Here is a 15,900-nt window from a genome sequence, read left to right as displayed (position 1 = left end):
GACTTTCTATGCCATCATCTAGACGTTAATAAATACTGGGCCAGAAATTCGGGTCCCCACGGGTGAGTACGCGCTGTGTACTCACGCGTAGGGCCAACGAAAGTGCCGGTTTTGTGCATGCGCTGGAAACCGGAACTTCCGTTCCCTTGAAGGAAGGAGTTCGGAGGTCAAACGCGTGCGCCAGAGAGGCAGCACGTAGACCTGGAACTTCTGATTTTTTTTTTTACAGGTTGAGGGTAAGTCTCTAGCAGCTGCTCATGAAAAAAGCAGTCGCAAGGCCTGCTTTTAACAAGGTAAGTGGCGAATTAAGTAAAATTAAAACATTTTTTCCACAGGTTTATTATTTTTAAATGCTTTAAAGAAAGGTAAGTTTATTTTTAGCCCCGTTAAAAACTGTAATTAATTTTTTCAATAATTTAAATTATTGTTTAAAATAGTTATTTTATGTAATTTATAGTTATTTTAAAAATGTGATTTTTAAAATTTATTTGAAGTTTTAGTTCGGTTTTGGGGCCGATCTCTATTCATAGATTTGACAGGTCTTCCTGTCAAATTTATGAATGGAGATTCCCTGCTACGATTGTCTCTCCATGGCCCACGTGATCCCAGGGGACGCTTCGAACTAACTGCGCCCCTGGGCTACGCAAGCACGGCGCGCCGGCAGCTGGAGGAGGCCCAGGATCAGAATCCCACGTGGGCCCACAGCACAACGGCAGGCGCACTAGGTAAGTGCAGGTCAGGGGCTTGCACCCATGGGAAGCCTCCGACCCGAATTTCTGGCCCACTGTGAATAGTTGAGGCCCCAACACAGATCCCTGCGGGACACCACTCGTCACATCCTGCCAATTAGAGTGCCTACCCATTATCCCTACTCTGTCTCCTGCCGCTCAGCCAATTACCTAACCAGGTCACTAATTTGTCCTCAATTTCATGGGCTTCTACCTTAGTTAACAGTCTCCTATGTGGGACTTTATCAAGTGTCTTCTGGAAGTCCATATAAATAACAACATCCATAGGCATTCCCCTGTTGACTACTTCAATCACCTCCTCAAAAAATTCAATCAGGTTTGTCAGGCATGACCTACCTTTCACAAATCCATGCTGGCTCTCTCTAATCAGCTGAAAATTTTCAAGGTATTCAGTCACCCTATCCTTAATTATAGACTCTAGCAATTTCCCAACAATAGATGTTAGCCTAACTGGTCTATAATTCCCTGGTTTCCGTCTCACGCTATTCTTAAATAGCAGAGTGACATGCACAATTTTCCAATCTAAAGAAACAGTTCCTGAATCGAGTGAACTTCGGAAGATTATAGTTAAGAGATCTGCAATGTGCTTTAAAACCCTGGGATGGAAACCATCTGGTCCTGGGGGTTTGTCACTCTTTAGTGACATTATTTTCTTCATTACTGTTATTTTACTTACATTAATTTTATTAAGTCCCTGTCCTGATTCAGTATTAGTTTCCTTGGGATTTCTGGCATGCTATCCTCTTCCTCTACATTAAATACTGATGCAAAGTAATTATTCAACATGTCTGCCATTTCCTTATTATTGACAATATGGACTTTGAGGTAAAACCTGTTTTGGCCACTAAGGCTGTTTCTTTTTGTTGTTCCTCATTTGTCTGCCAATACTCTCCCCTTCCATTTCTTTTCCTGTACTGAGATACTGTCCCATTGTGTACCGAACGCCATGTGTATAACTCACCCACCCAGGTGTGCGTTGTTCAGGTGTTGGTCCGGTCAGTGTTTTTCAGCAGGCTATTTGACTGCAAGAGGAAACATGGCCAAGCTCTATCCTGTCCTTCCTCAAGAGTAGTGGATATCTGGACTCTCTCCACCAAAAGGCTGTGAATGCCGGGTCAGTTGAAATTTACAAGACTGATTTTGTTAGATAACGGCTTTAAGGAAAGGGAACCAAGATGGGTTGAGGAACAGATCAGCCATGATCTAATTGAATGGTGGAATAGGCTCGAGGGGCTGAATAGTGACTCCTATTCCTCTATAATGTCCATGTGGGAACCCTTCCTAACCAAGTGCCACTGAGGCCACGTGTACATAGAAACATAGAAGATAGGAGCAGGAGTAGGCCATTCGGCCCCTCGAGCCTGTTCTGCCATTCAATGAGATCATGGCTGATCATCCAAATTCAGTACCCTGTCCCTGCTTTCTCCCCATATCCCTTGATCCCTTTAGCCTCAAGAAAGTACACAACACTACCCCAGCTAACTCAGCACAAACTAGGGATCAAACCTCTGATCTCTGCTGATCTGTGTGGTAAACCACTGTTTGTATTCCACTGTGTACATGCCTCGGCTGACTCCTCCCACAAGTCCTAGTATAAAGGTGACTGCTCCCCAGCCCCTTTGTATTCTGGACCGGTCGACCACTCGAGGCAGACCTTCATTCTTTTGTTAATAAAAGCCTTTAGTTACTCTCTTAACTCTCGGTCTTTTATGAGTAATTGATAGCGCATCAATTTTATTAACAAAATTTTTATAATGGAGAAGATCCTCACACCAGCATGCCTGGACTTAGATCATCGAGAGGCGGACTCATCCACCAAGTTTACTCACTGGCTTAAGTGTTTCGAAAAATTCCTGACCGCCTCCGCAGCAATCAAATCGGACGAGGACAAACTGGATGTCCTGACCTCCAAAGTGAACCACCGAGTGTACTCGGTCATCCAAGACGCGACCTCGTACGCGGACGCTATCAAGCTCCTCAAGGACCAGTACACGCGCCCAGTGAACGAAGTGTACGCCAGGCACCTTCTGGGGAGTCGTAAACAACAACCTGGGGAATCGACCGTGGAATACCTTCAGGCACTGTCTGTGCTTGGCCGGGCCTGTGGTTGTAAGGATGTAAAGGCCGCCGTGTACACAGGAACTTATCCGGGACGCTTTTGTAGCGGGCCACAGATCCAATTACACCCGACAGCGACTGTTGGAGCAGAGTGACCTCGACCTCAACAAGGCCTCTGAACTCGCACTATCATTGGATGCAGCCTACCGGGGCATGGATGCCTACTCCTCTGCACCGTGGACGCCGCGGGGAATGACAGCCTGGGACACGGTAGGACCGCCTCATAGCGCCGTCACACCCCAGCAACGGCCCAACTACCGCAGCAGTGTCCCAAGGCCAGACAGCAGTGCCCCAAGGCCAGAAATGCTACTTCTGTGGCCAGGCAAAACACCCCAGAGCGCGCTGCCCGGCGAAAAACGCGATCTGCTCGGGCTGCGGGAAGAAGGGACACTACGCTAACGTCTGCAGGGCCAAAGCCACCCCGAACCCCAGCAGCGCCGCGTGTGGGCCATGCGGGCCGCCATCTTGGGCCTCCCCGGCCATGTGCGAACCACCGGTACAGCAGCCATTTTGGACGCCTCCAGCCACATGGGGATCATGGACGCCGCCATCTTGGACGACAGCCGGAACGCAGCAGGCCCCCAACACCGCCTCATCTGATACCCGCAGCGACACACCGACCCCTACGCTGGCATCCGTTACACTGGACCAAGCGAGACCGCACCAGCTGGCCAGCTCCACAATGGACATTAAGGTAAATGGCCACGATACAATCTGCCTTTTTGACTCTGGGAGCACGGAGAGCTTCATCCACCCCGACACGGTGCGGCGTTGCTCTCTCCCAGTCCTGCCTGCGCACCAGCGGATTTCTATGGCCTCCGAGTCCCAGTCGGCGGACATCGGCGGCTACTGCGTAGTGACACTTGTAGTAGACGGGACCGTGTACGATCATTTTAAACTTCTGGTCCTGCCCGACCTCTGCGCTGCCGTCCTGCTGGGGTTAGATTTTCAGTGCCACCTTAAAAGCGTTACGATGGCGTACGGTGGACCCCTACCCCCACTCACAGTCCGCAGCCAGCAGCTCCCAAATTGCCCGCCGCGCACCAGGTGCAACCTCTCCACACTCAGAGTCACCCCCCCCCCCCCACTGTTTGCTAACCTCACCCCCGACTGTAAGCCCATCGCCACAAAGAGCAGGCGATACAGTGCCGGGGACAGGGTTTTCATTAAAACCGAAGTGGAGCGGCTCCTGAAGGAAGGGATTATTGAGGGCAGCACCAGCCCCTGGCGAGCCCAGGTTGTGGTCGTTAAGACCGGCGAGAAGCAGCGCCTGGTCATCGACTACAGCCAGACAATAAATCGCTACACCCTGCTGGACGCCTACCCACTCCCCCGCATAGCTGATATGGTCAACCAGATCGCGCAGTACCGCGTCTTCTCGACCATTGACCTGAAATCAGCGTACCACCAGCTCCCTATCCGCCCTGAGGACCGCCAGTATACTGCCTTTGAGGCAAACGGCCGCCTCTTATCACTTCCTTAGGGTTCCCTTTGGCGTCACCAACGGGGTCTCCGTCTTCCAAAGGGAGATGGACCGGATGGTAGATCAAAATGCGTTGCAGGCCACTTTCCCATATCTGGACAATGTGACCATCTGCGGCCGTGACTTGCAGGACCATGACGCAAACCTCGAAAAATTCCTCCGCACCGCCCAACTCCTGAACCTGACATATAACAAGGAGAAGTGCATATTCCGCACAAACCGCCTCGCCATCCTTGGCTGTGTTGTGGAACACGGAGTCATCGGCCCCGACCCCGACCGGATGCGTCCCCTTATGGAACTCCCACTGCCTCAAGGCCCTGAAGAGGTGCCTAGGGTTTTTCTCCTATTATGCCCAGTGGGTCCCCTACTATGCGGACAAGGCCCATCCGCTGATCAAGTCCACCTCTTTTCCCTTGACGGCAGAGGCCCGCTTAGCCTTCCACCGTATCAAGGAAGACATTGCCAAAGCCACCATGCACGCAGTGGACGAATCCATCCCCTTCCAGGTGGAAAGCGACGCGTCCGACTTTGCCCTGGCCGCTACCCTCAATCAGGCGGGGAGACCCGTGGCCTTCTTTTCACGAACCCTCCAAGGCCCGGAGACCAGACACTCCGCTGTTGAGAAGGAGGCCCAGGCGATTGTGGAGGCTGTGCGTCATTGGAGGCACTACCTGGCCGGAAAACGATTTACCCTGCTCACTGACCAACGTTCAGTTGCTTTCATGTTTAACAACAAGCAGAGGGGCAAAATCAAAAATGACAAGATCTTGAGGTGGAGAATCGAACTTTCCACCTACAATTACGAGATCTTGTACCGGCCCGGGAAGCTCAATGAACCCCTGGATGCGCTATCGCGTGGCACCTGCGCCAGCGCGCAGATCGATAGACTGCGGGCCCTCCACAATGACCTCTGCCACCCGGGGGTCACCAGGTTCTTCCACTTCATCAAGGCCCGCAACCTGCCTTACTCTATTGAGGAGGCCAGGACCATGACCAGGAACTGCCGAGTCTGCGCTGAGTGCAAACCGCACTTTTATAGACCAGACAGAGCCCACCTGATAAAAGCCACTCGCCCCTTCGAGCGCCTGCGCGTTGATTTTAAAGGGCCTCTCCCCTCCTCCGACCGCAATGTGTACTTCCTCAATATTATTGATGAGTACTCCCGTTTCCCGTTCGCCATCCCCTGCCCGGACATGACCAGTGCCACGGTCATTAAATGTCTGAACGACCTCTTCACCCTGTTCGGTTTCCCCAGCTATATCCATAGCGACCGGGGCTCATCGTTTATGAGCGACGAACTCCGTCAGTACCTGCTAACTAGGGGTATTGCCACAAGCAGGACCACCAGTTACAACCCCCGGGGGAACGGACAGGTGGAAAGAGAAAATGCGACAGTGTGGAAGGCCGCCCTGCTAGCCTTAAAGTCTAGGGGCCTTCCAACCTCCCGCTGGCAGGATGTGCTCCCCGATGCGCTCCACTCTATTCGGTCACTGCCACTAACGCCACCCCTCATGAGAAAATGTTTGTCTTCCCAAGGAAGTCCACATCGGGGACATCGCTACCGCCATGGCTGACGTCCCCAGGGCCGGTCCTACTGAGAAGGCACGTGAGGACCCATAAAACGGACCCCCTGGTCGAGAGGGTTGACCTCCTCCACGCCAACCCCCAGTATGCTTACATTGCATACCCGGACGGGCGGGAGGACACAGTCTCCATAAGAGACCTTGCACCCTCGGGGGCCGCAGTAACTCACTACCACCCCCCCCCCCCCCCCCCCCCAACGATCCGATATCCAGCCCCAGCAGACGGCAGGCCTGGGCCCAGCGACCCGCTCGACATCTACGAGGACGACACGCCTGTGCCACAGCCTACGCGGGACTCGACGCCGGAAGCTCCACTACCCCTGCCGTCGCCACGCCGATAACAGCGGCAGACAAGACCTCCGGAGAGACTCCAATACACTAACTTTTAATACACTTCACCCCGCCGGACTCAATTTTAAACAGGGGGTGAATGTGGTAAACCACTGTTTGTATTCCACTGTGTACATACCTGGACATGCCTCGGCTGACTCCTCCCACAAGTCCTAGTATAAAGGTGACTGCTCCCCAGCCCCTTTGTATTCTGGACCGGTCGACCACTCGAGGCAGACCTTCATTCTTTTGTTAATAAAAGCCTTTAGTTACTCTCTTAACTCTCAGTCTTTTATGAGTAATTGATGGCGCATCAATCTGTATGGCTCAGCTGCCCTCTGCCTCAAACAACTGAGATTTCCTTGCTTAAGACTTAAGTTCCTGGCCTGTAAAGTGATCCACTGTTCTAGCATTGCACCTTTTCGACCAGAATCACAATGAAGATTCTGTTTGTTTTACTGAATGACTTCTGTTGCTATCCCGCAGTTGAACTGTTGCCATGGGACCAAAGGAAGCAGATGAAATGGAAAATGTCCACTGTGACGCCAATAGTTGTGAAAAATGCCATTGCCAGATCCCATTTCAAAATCACTAAAAGTAAGTCATTAATACTACACGTGTTCGCACTGAGAAATGAATCTAAACCTTTTGATTACCATTTTTTTTTTTTTACTTTGAGGTTAATCACACATTATCAAGGCCAGTAGTTTGTTGATTTCATGGAAAGCTGGGAAAAATCTTGGACAGCGATCCTCAAAATACCAAAACACCAGCTAACACCAGATCTAGCAATAAACATGGAATTTGGCTTAAGCGGTAATTAAACCAGTGGCCATTTTAGGGAAACCCACTGTTTTTCATTTTCATGGGAAGAAAGGCACAGAGTAGTGGGATGTAATCCTGTAAACACCAGAATCCCATACAATCAGAATAGAATTTGACTTGCTCAGTCACCCTAAACCAATGACCCCAGAAATGCTGCACTGAATTAGAGAGCCTGGATATACAATTAAGCATTAGCTGATCCTGCTCTTCTGAAGGCTTAGTGGTAAGTGCACTGCCTGTTGTCCTGCTGCACCACACAGACTAGGAATGTCCCAGTTAGCTGATCATAACTCAGATAACGGTTAGTCTCAGCGCTCCGAACTAGGGAGCGGATAACTTGGCCATGGTATGCCTTGCTGATGTGTAGGCAATGCCTTCACCCAAGTGGGAATGTGTGGGTGTCGAGCAAAGTTCCCTTTAATTTTTTTTTTGGGGTGTGTTGCCCCTTTAAGGGACTGCGTGGCCCATTCAAAATACTGTGCCTGCGCGGTTTTTCCGTTTAAGAGCTGGCTGCGGGGGAGCTGCAGAGCGCTGCGCGGGCGCGCAGGTTAAAGGCAATATTAGTGTCGAGTGCAAACTATACCGGGCTTGCCTGTGATGCTCCACCATGGGCGGATAGGTTGCCAGCACCCGCTTTGTAGGTTCAGACGTGACAAATGTCCACTGGGATGTGATACTAGACAGCGGCCTGTACCCGCATGAGATGAGGGGGGGAGAATCAGAAGGGGAGGGAGAAATGGCCTTCTCCAAGTAGAAAATTGTATGTTATACATTTCAGGGTGTTACGATTGGCTGGGCTGCTGGGGCCATCACATGAAGTCGCCGCTATTCAAGACCCTCCGGGAATATCAGAAGGTAAGCAGTTGGAATTTTAAAATCCCTCCTTCCGTGCAAGTGTTTTTCCATATTTGTCAAAATATTTAACATGAGCACACCCTGTTGAAAATCTATTTGTTGTTGAGGTTATCTTTCCTACCTTGTGCTCCCCCAAAAAAGCAAAAACGGATGCATGTCCCTTCAGGACTTTTAAGCCAGACACAACATTTTTTTTCTTTGCCCTGTAAGCATATTTTACTGGTAATTTGATAAATTTTCTCCTGCTGTCTATGCCTGCTATATCCCTGCCCTAAACTGCAACCCCTCGAAGTATTGTCTTTTGCACAGACTGAGGGGCAAGACTGAGGGGCTAAGTCCAGATTTAGCATCAACTTGCATTTATATAGCACCTTTCTCACGATAAAATGTGTGCTGCTCACCTATCACCCCAGCCCTACAACCCTCTGAGAACTCTGCGCTCCTCCAGCTCGGGCCTCTTGCGCATCCCCCACTCCTTTCGCTCCACCATTAGCGGCAGAGCCTTCAGCTGTCTCGGCACAAAGCTCTGGAATCATCTCCCTACACCTCTATGGCTCTTCACCTCTCTCCCCTCCTTTAAGACCCTCCTTAAAACCTATCTCTTTGACAAAAATTTTAGTCACCCCTTCTAATATCAATTCCTTTGGCTCAGTGCCTTTGTGAAGTGCTTTAATAGCCTATGAAATTCAGCTGAAATTACTTTATGTATTGCTTTATGGAAGTGATTTGAATTTGTTATTACTCCATGCAAATCAGCTAAACATCATGCAATGATGGTGCACTCTTCTATAAAAAAATAAAACTTTCTATATTTTCCTTCTCAGCTGAATCATTTTCCAGGATCATTTCAAATTGGGCGCAAGGACCGTTTGTGGCGTAACTTATTGAAAATGCAGGTGCGATTTGGAAAAAGGGAGTTCAACTTTTTTCCGCAGTCCTTCATCCTCCCTCATGACATCAAACTGCTGAAGAACGCCTGGGCGGAGAACTCTAGCAGGCAGAAATGGATTATCAAACCGGTAAGTTAAGTCCGAGAGTTTATTTAAGGTAATTGGAAAAAGAACCAGAGGGGAGATGAGATTGACCAGAAACTTAACTGGACCAGCTACATAAATACTGTGGCAACAAGAGCAGGCCAGAGGCTGGGTATTCTGCAGCGAGTGTCTCACCTCCTGACTCCCCAAAGCCTTTCCACCATCTACAAGGCACAAGTCAGGAGTGTAATGGAATACTCTCCACTTGCCTGGATGAGTGCAGCTCCAACAACACTCAAGGAGCTAGACACCATTCAGGATAAAGCAGCCCGCTTGATTGGCACTCCATCCACCACCTTCAACTTTCACTCCCTCCACCACCGGCGCACCGTGGCTGCAGTGTACCATCTACAAGATGCACTGCAGCAACTCGCCAAGGCTTCTTCGGCAGCACCTCCCAAACCCGCGACCTCTTCCACCTAGAAGGACAAGGGCAGCAGGTGCATGGGAACACCACCACCTCCAAGTTCCCCTCCAAGTCACACACCATCCTGACTTGGAAATATATTGGCCGTTCCTTCATCGTCACTGGGTCGAAATCCTGGAGCTCCGTCCCTAACAGCACTGTGGGAGCACCTTCACCACACGGACTGCTGCGGTTCAAGAAGGCGGCTCACCACCACCTTCTCGAGGGCAAATAGGGATGGGCAATAAATGCTGGCCTTGCCAGTGACGCCCACATCCCATAAACAAATTCCCTTTTTTTTTAATAAATGATGGCCAGGACAGAGAGGATAACTCCACTGCTCTTCCTCGATGTAATGTCATAGGATCTTTTATGTCCACCTGAGAGGGCAGACGGGATCTTGGTTTAATGTTTCATCTGAAAGACGGCACCTCCGACAATGCAGCACTGCCTCAGTACTGCACTGGAGTGTAAGCCTGGATTTTGTGCTCCAGTCTCTGGAGTGGGACTTGAACGCACAAGGCGAGAGCGCTACCCACTGAGCGACGGCTGATAGTTAAACTGACTTGTGAATTTTTAAAACTCTCGGGAAGTGTCGTCTGAAGGCTGATGGGCAGTAATTTTTATTGGGCAGTAATGTTCATAATTGTCACAAGTTAGAAATCCTTCATATCCATTCTTTAGCTTCTCCCCATCCCTCTCTTTGGATCTACCTCGGCCAGAATGAATCATATTTTGGCTTGATGTGGTGCAGAGGAGCTATAGGAGATGGCTCCCAGGCAGCTGCTCAGTAGCGTGAAACAATAGACAATGCAACTCCATCTCTGAGTGAGAGCACCAAGAGCTGAACGCTCAAGCGCGTTCAGGAGGTGGGCACGTTGCAGATCCCCCTTGCTCTGCGCCATAGCACGGTGCAGTCTACCTCCAGTTCATCTTTGTAGCTGGTTAAAGGGAAGTCTGTTTCAAATTAACCGTTTTGGAAACTTCATTGAATGAAGGGACCGGGACCGCACTGGTAAAATTAGTGCAGATAATTGTACCGATTAGTACATTTACAAGATAGGTTGGGATGAAGAGAGTGTTAGCCCTTCCCCTACAGTATCTCGCTGTCCAGTTTTCTGTCACCCTTTTCCAGCTGTTGTTCACCCTCTGTCTAACTTATGTACAGGAAACTCTTTTTTATCCGGGACCGGCGTGGTGCCGGTTTATCAAAAAGTCCGGATTACAGAGAGGTATAGTAAAAGGTACGAGAGCCCCGTACACAGCAACAAATTCAGGCTTCCCTGTTGCTTAGCAACAGGTGCAGGAACCCCGGCCACAAGATCCAGGCATCCCTGTTGCTTAGCAACAGGTACAGGAACCCCGGTTACACAGCCACAGATCCAGGAACGGCCACTAATATGAAATAAAACTTACCTGAACCTACTCCTGAATTTTGCCGGTTAACAGAGATTTCCGGTTATTTAGGTGCCGGTAAATCGAGAGTTTCCTGTACATGAGAAGCAAGAGGGGATCAGAGCCTTGGGGATACCCCAGTCAATAGTGTAGTTTCAGTTTTGGCAGTGCCATTATTGCTCTTGTATTTTGCTGTGTGATTTTGCATTATGTGACCAGACCAGAGTTTCAATGCTGCTGTTTATATAGTGGCTCATGTCAGTAATCACATTGGAGAAATGAAACCGATGCCGTTTTGATATGTGCCACTCGCACTTATGCTACTAGAAAGATATTTAAAAAGGTATCTATTGACATACTGATGGCTTTTCTCCTGCCTTCTGTTTTTTTTTTAAATACAGCCTGCATCTGCAAGAGGAATTGGTATCCAAGTCATTCATAAGTGGAATCAGATCCCCAAGAAACGACCTCTACTGGTTCAGAAGTACGAATTTGTTTCTTTATATTGCATGTCTGCGCATGTATGTGTGTGTGTATGTGTACATATGTATATATTTTGTACATTTTTAATATATATACACAAAGTATATAGGTGTGTGCAGTATACATATGTATATACATGCACATTTATATATACACACTGGGGAAGAAATTCAGTATTGCCCCGTTTGGGGCGCAATTATCGGCCGGGCGCTAATTATCGCCTCTGACTGCAAATTTGGCTTCTATCGCCCCTGGAGGTGATTGGAGCGCTAAATCAGGCACTACACACCTCTTGGCGCTAACATTGAGGAGCGAGGCGCTACCACAGAGCGCTGGCAAAGCTCGTGATGTCAGTCAGCAATGGAACACAGACGCACTGGCGCCAGCCAGTTCTTAAAGGGGAGGGTTGATCTTGCTCTCCATCCACACCCTGCTCATTGCAACTTTGAATCTCGGCCTGGAGAGACCTGTACATCAATTCTGCTGGGAAGAACAATGGAGAGGCCCAGAGAAATAGCTGAGAGTGCAGTCCCCATAGTCTCTTCTAAATCGATGCAAGGAAGGTCAAATCAAAATGAGCCTGCACAGTGCTGCTCAGTACCCAAAACTTTTTCACACAGCGTTGAATCTCTCTCTCAATGCGTGGTGCAAAAATGTCGCCGGCAAAAACAAGTCAGGAAGCGGCCGCCTTTAAATAGCACTCCCCAGCCCCTTTCCGACAGCAAAACGTTCCCCTCAACCTGTCATTGCTAGCGGCAGGTGGTAAGACGGGGGCACCACACAATATCCAGTCCAGGGCGTTGCACGCTCGACTGACGTCACGATCTGCGGGCGCATGAGATCATGGCGGTAGTGTTTAGCGCCGCCGCAAAATGTCTGGTCAATTTCACGAGCGGCGTCCGGGTGCTAGTTGTTTTGCGCCCTCTTAGGGCGTTAACGGGAGGCGCTAAGCAACTGAATTTTTCCCCCATGATATATAAATGTGTGTGTTATATTGTATGCCTGCTCTCAGACAAGATTATAGAGTTATACAACGCAGAAAGAGCCCCTGCTGGCCATCAAGCCCTGTCTATTCTAGTGCCATTTTCCAGCACTTGGTCCGCAGCCTTGTATGCTGTGGCGTTTCAAGTGCTCATCTAAATGCTTCTTGAATGTTGTGAGGGTTCCTACCTCTACCACCCTTTCAGGCAGTGAGTTCCAGATTCCAACCACCCTCTGGGTGAAAAAGTTTTTCCTCAAATCCCTTCTAAACCTCCTGCCTCTTACCTTGAAACTATGCCCCCTGGTTATTGACCCCTCTACTAAGGGGAAAAGTTCCTTTCTATCTACCCTATCTGTGCCCCTCATAATTTTGTACACCTCAATCAGGTCCCCCCTCAGCCTTCTCTGCTCTAAGGAAAACAACCCCAGCCTGTCCAGTCTCTCTTCATAGCTGAAGCGCTCCAGCCCAGGTAACATCCTGGTGAAGCTCCTCTGCACCTTCTCCAATGCAATCACATCCTTCCTGTAGTGTGGCGACCAGAACTGCACACAGTATTCCAGCTGTGGCCTAACTAGCGTTTTGTACAGCTCCATCATAACCTCCCTGCTCTTGCTTCATTAGCCGAGGCATAGAATATAAGTATCCCATATGCCTTCTTAACCACCTTATCTACCTGTTCTGCTGCCTTCAAGGATCTGTGCACATGCACACCAAGGTTCCTCTGTCCTTCCTAGGGTCCTACCATTCATTGTGTATTCCCTTGCCTTGTTAGCCCTCCCAAAATGCATCACCTCACACTTTTCAGGGTTAAATTCTATTTGCCACTGTTCTGCCCATCTAGCCAACCTGCCTATATCGTCCTGTAGCCTGAGACTTCCCTCTTCGCTATTTACCACTCCTCCAATTTTCGTGTCATCTGCGAACTTACTGATCATACCTCCTACATTCATATCTAAATCATTAATGTACACTACAAACAGCAAGGGACCCAGCACCGATCCCTGCAGTACACCACTGGACACAGGCTTCCAGTCACAAAATAGCCTTCGACCATAGAAACATAGAAGATAGGAGCAGGAGTAGGCCATTCAGCCCTTCGAGCCTGCTCTGCCATTCAATGAGATCATGGCTGATCATCCAAATTCAGTACCCTGTCCCTGCCTTCTCCCCATATCCCTTGATCCCTTTTGTGGTGTATGTGCCTTTAAGAGCAATTGTGTATGTGCCTTTAAGAGCCCCAGGTGTGCGTAATGCCGGTAATTGCCACTTGGGCTATATAAGCCTGTGTATTGTGTATATCCTTTAGAACCCCCCCCAGACTTGCTTAGTAAATACCTATGAACCAACTCCTGTCTTCAGTGTCTTTATCTACACACGGACACTACAGTGGCGACGAAGTGGAAACGGACTTACCTGCAATTCGGCAGCACCTCAAGGACATCGATTCCTCCAGCGTCCAGAAGACTCAAGGAAGTTATAGAAACTGTGGTTTCACCAGCTGGCCAAGCTGGTGGCAGGTACTGCGCTAATCCTTCCTGGGCGTCAGGCTGGGGCTCCAGCGTCGGGCTCTACAGCTGAGACAGGCAGCGAAATCGAAGGCAAGCAATAACGGACTGGGAGGGTGCACTCGGGAGACGGCCGGCGTGGCAAGCAGGTCAGCGTTTAGACCTCCGTCGGGAACGAGTCTCCAACAGTGAATAAACGGAAACCACAGTAAAACAGCGTTGTTATCGGTAGCAGCGGCGGGAAAGCGCAGGAAGCGCCATATCGTTGCTACAGAGAGCGCCATATCTTTTTTTTGAAATGCCTAAGTCTGGCAATATTGATGCTTTTGATAACGAAACAGAGCCTAACTTTGGCAATATTGATGTTTTTGATAAGATAGAGAATTGGACCACATATGTAGAAAGAGTGGAGGTGTTTTGCATCGCAAATGGAATAAAAGATGAAGAAAAAGCTTCAGTGCTTCTGGATCTAATGGGCGCAGAAACATACAAGCTGTTACGCAACTTAATCACTCCAGCCGAACCGATGGACAATAATTTTGAGGAGATTGTTGATACCCTACACTGCCAATTCGAGGCAGGACTGTCAGATTCTCTGCAAGACAAATTCATCTGCGATCCCCTAAGTGTAGAAACACAAAAAAAGGTATCTTCTGGAAAAGATTTAACACTGGACAAGGCTTTCAGTGCAATAGGAGCGGCAAAGATAAAGCAAAGGCCACAGGACTTCGGCACCCATGAAATGACACGGGGTTTCAAGAGATGTTATCGCTGCGGCAGATCCAACCATGACCAGAGGGATTGCTGGTTCAAAGAAAAAGCATGCAGGCGATGCGGAAAGATGGGACACATTCCACGTGTATGCCGATCTGAAAATAAAAAATCCACTAACGGGAAAAGAATCAATAAGGAAAAGCACAGAAAGGTACAAATGATGACGGACAGTAGCTCCAAAGACCAGAAGAGCGATAGCGACTCCGGGAACAAGAGACTAAGCTCTCTCAAATTACATAATGTAATTGCCAATGAAGATTACCAGACCATTTGGGTTACCCTCATAATAGCAGGGTCCCCAGTTAAAATGGAGCTAGATACAGGATCAGCTCTAACCGTAATAAATCGACGAGATTACGAGAGGCTATTTTCGCATATACCTCTAAAAGACACATCCATTATCTTAAAAACATATACGGAGCAGAAAGTATACCCCAAAGGAAAAATAAAGGTGCCTGTGGTATACAACGGCAAAGAAATACAAAAGTTGTATTTATACATTCTACAAGATGGTGGTCCACCGTTGTTGGGACGTGAATGGATAAGGAAGATACGTTTAGACTGGCACTCCATTCAGGCACTGACGGTGACCAGAAAGGAAAAAAACAAGGATGACATCATACCTGAACGATTAAAAGACATCTTGGCCAACGCCAAAGAAGTGTTTCAAGAGAAACTAGGAACCTTGAAAGGCATCACCGCCTCAATAAAAGTGGAAGATGCAGCAATTCCAAAAAATTTTAAGGCAAGACCGGTGCCATACGCAATACGTCCGGCAGTCGAGGCAGAGCTGGAGAATTTGGAAAAGGCAGGCGTATTATCCAAAATAGATTGGAGCGAATGGGCAACACCCATCGTTCCAGTCATGAAAAAAGCATTGAAAAATAACTCTGAGGAACAGAGAAAAATTCGCATCTGTGGGGACTTTAAGGTGACTGTAAACCCGGTCCTTCACACGGTACAGTATCCTCTTCCGAGGATAGAAGATATTTTCGCCTCACTATCCGGAGGAAAACGTTTCACAAAAATTGACTTGGCACAGGCATATCTACAGATGGAGGTTGAGGAGACCTCTAAAAAGTATCTCACAATAAACACACACAAAGGCCTGTACCAGTACAATCGACTGGTTTTTGGAGTAGCATCAGCTCCAGCTATCTGGCAAAGAGCTATGGAGCAAGTCCTGCAAGGGATTCCGGGGACTCAGTGTTACCTAGACGACATCCTTATAACAGGAGAAAACGACAACGAGCACCTTGCCAATTTGGAGCAGGTGCTCACTAGGCTGAAAGAACGGGGCCTACGAGCAAATCGCCCCAAGTGTGAATTTTTCCAAAATCAGCTATCATATTGTGGCCACATAATTAATAAGGAAGGG

General features: G+C 48.8%; 1 protein-coding gene across 5 annotated transcripts in view; it reads left to right on the top strand.

Annotated features, from left to right (window-relative positions):
* The window catches only part of ttll4 (tubulin tyrosine ligase-like family, member 4), a 136,040-nt gene that overhangs the window by 68,411 nt on the left and 51,729 nt on the right, over positions 1–15,900 (top strand). For all 5 annotated transcript variants that reach the window (XR_015078219.1, XR_015078217.1, XR_015078220.1 and 2 more), the window contains exons 6-9: positions 6,750–6,860; positions 7,867–7,943; positions 8,768–8,962; positions 11,180–11,262. Coding sequence is in view for 1 of the 5 variants with exons in the window: in XM_085986803.1 (XP_085842929.1) it covers positions 6,750–6,860; positions 7,867–7,943; positions 8,768–8,962; positions 11,180–11,262 (466 nt within the window). In the remaining 4 variants the exon portion in view is untranslated. The remainder of the gene's footprint in view (positions 1–6,749; positions 6,861–7,866; positions 7,944–8,767; positions 8,963–11,179; positions 11,263–15,900) is intronic.

This window comes from Somniosus microcephalus, chromosome 4, assembly GCF_052327205.1.
Source record: "Somniosus microcephalus isolate GS21.2 chromosome 4, FLI_Smic_1.0, whole genome shotgun sequence".
Lineage (NCBI taxonomy): Eukaryota > Metazoa > Chordata > Chondrichthyes > Squaliformes > Somniosidae > Somniosus > Somniosus microcephalus.
This window is presented reverse-complemented; position numbering and strand designations above follow the sequence as displayed.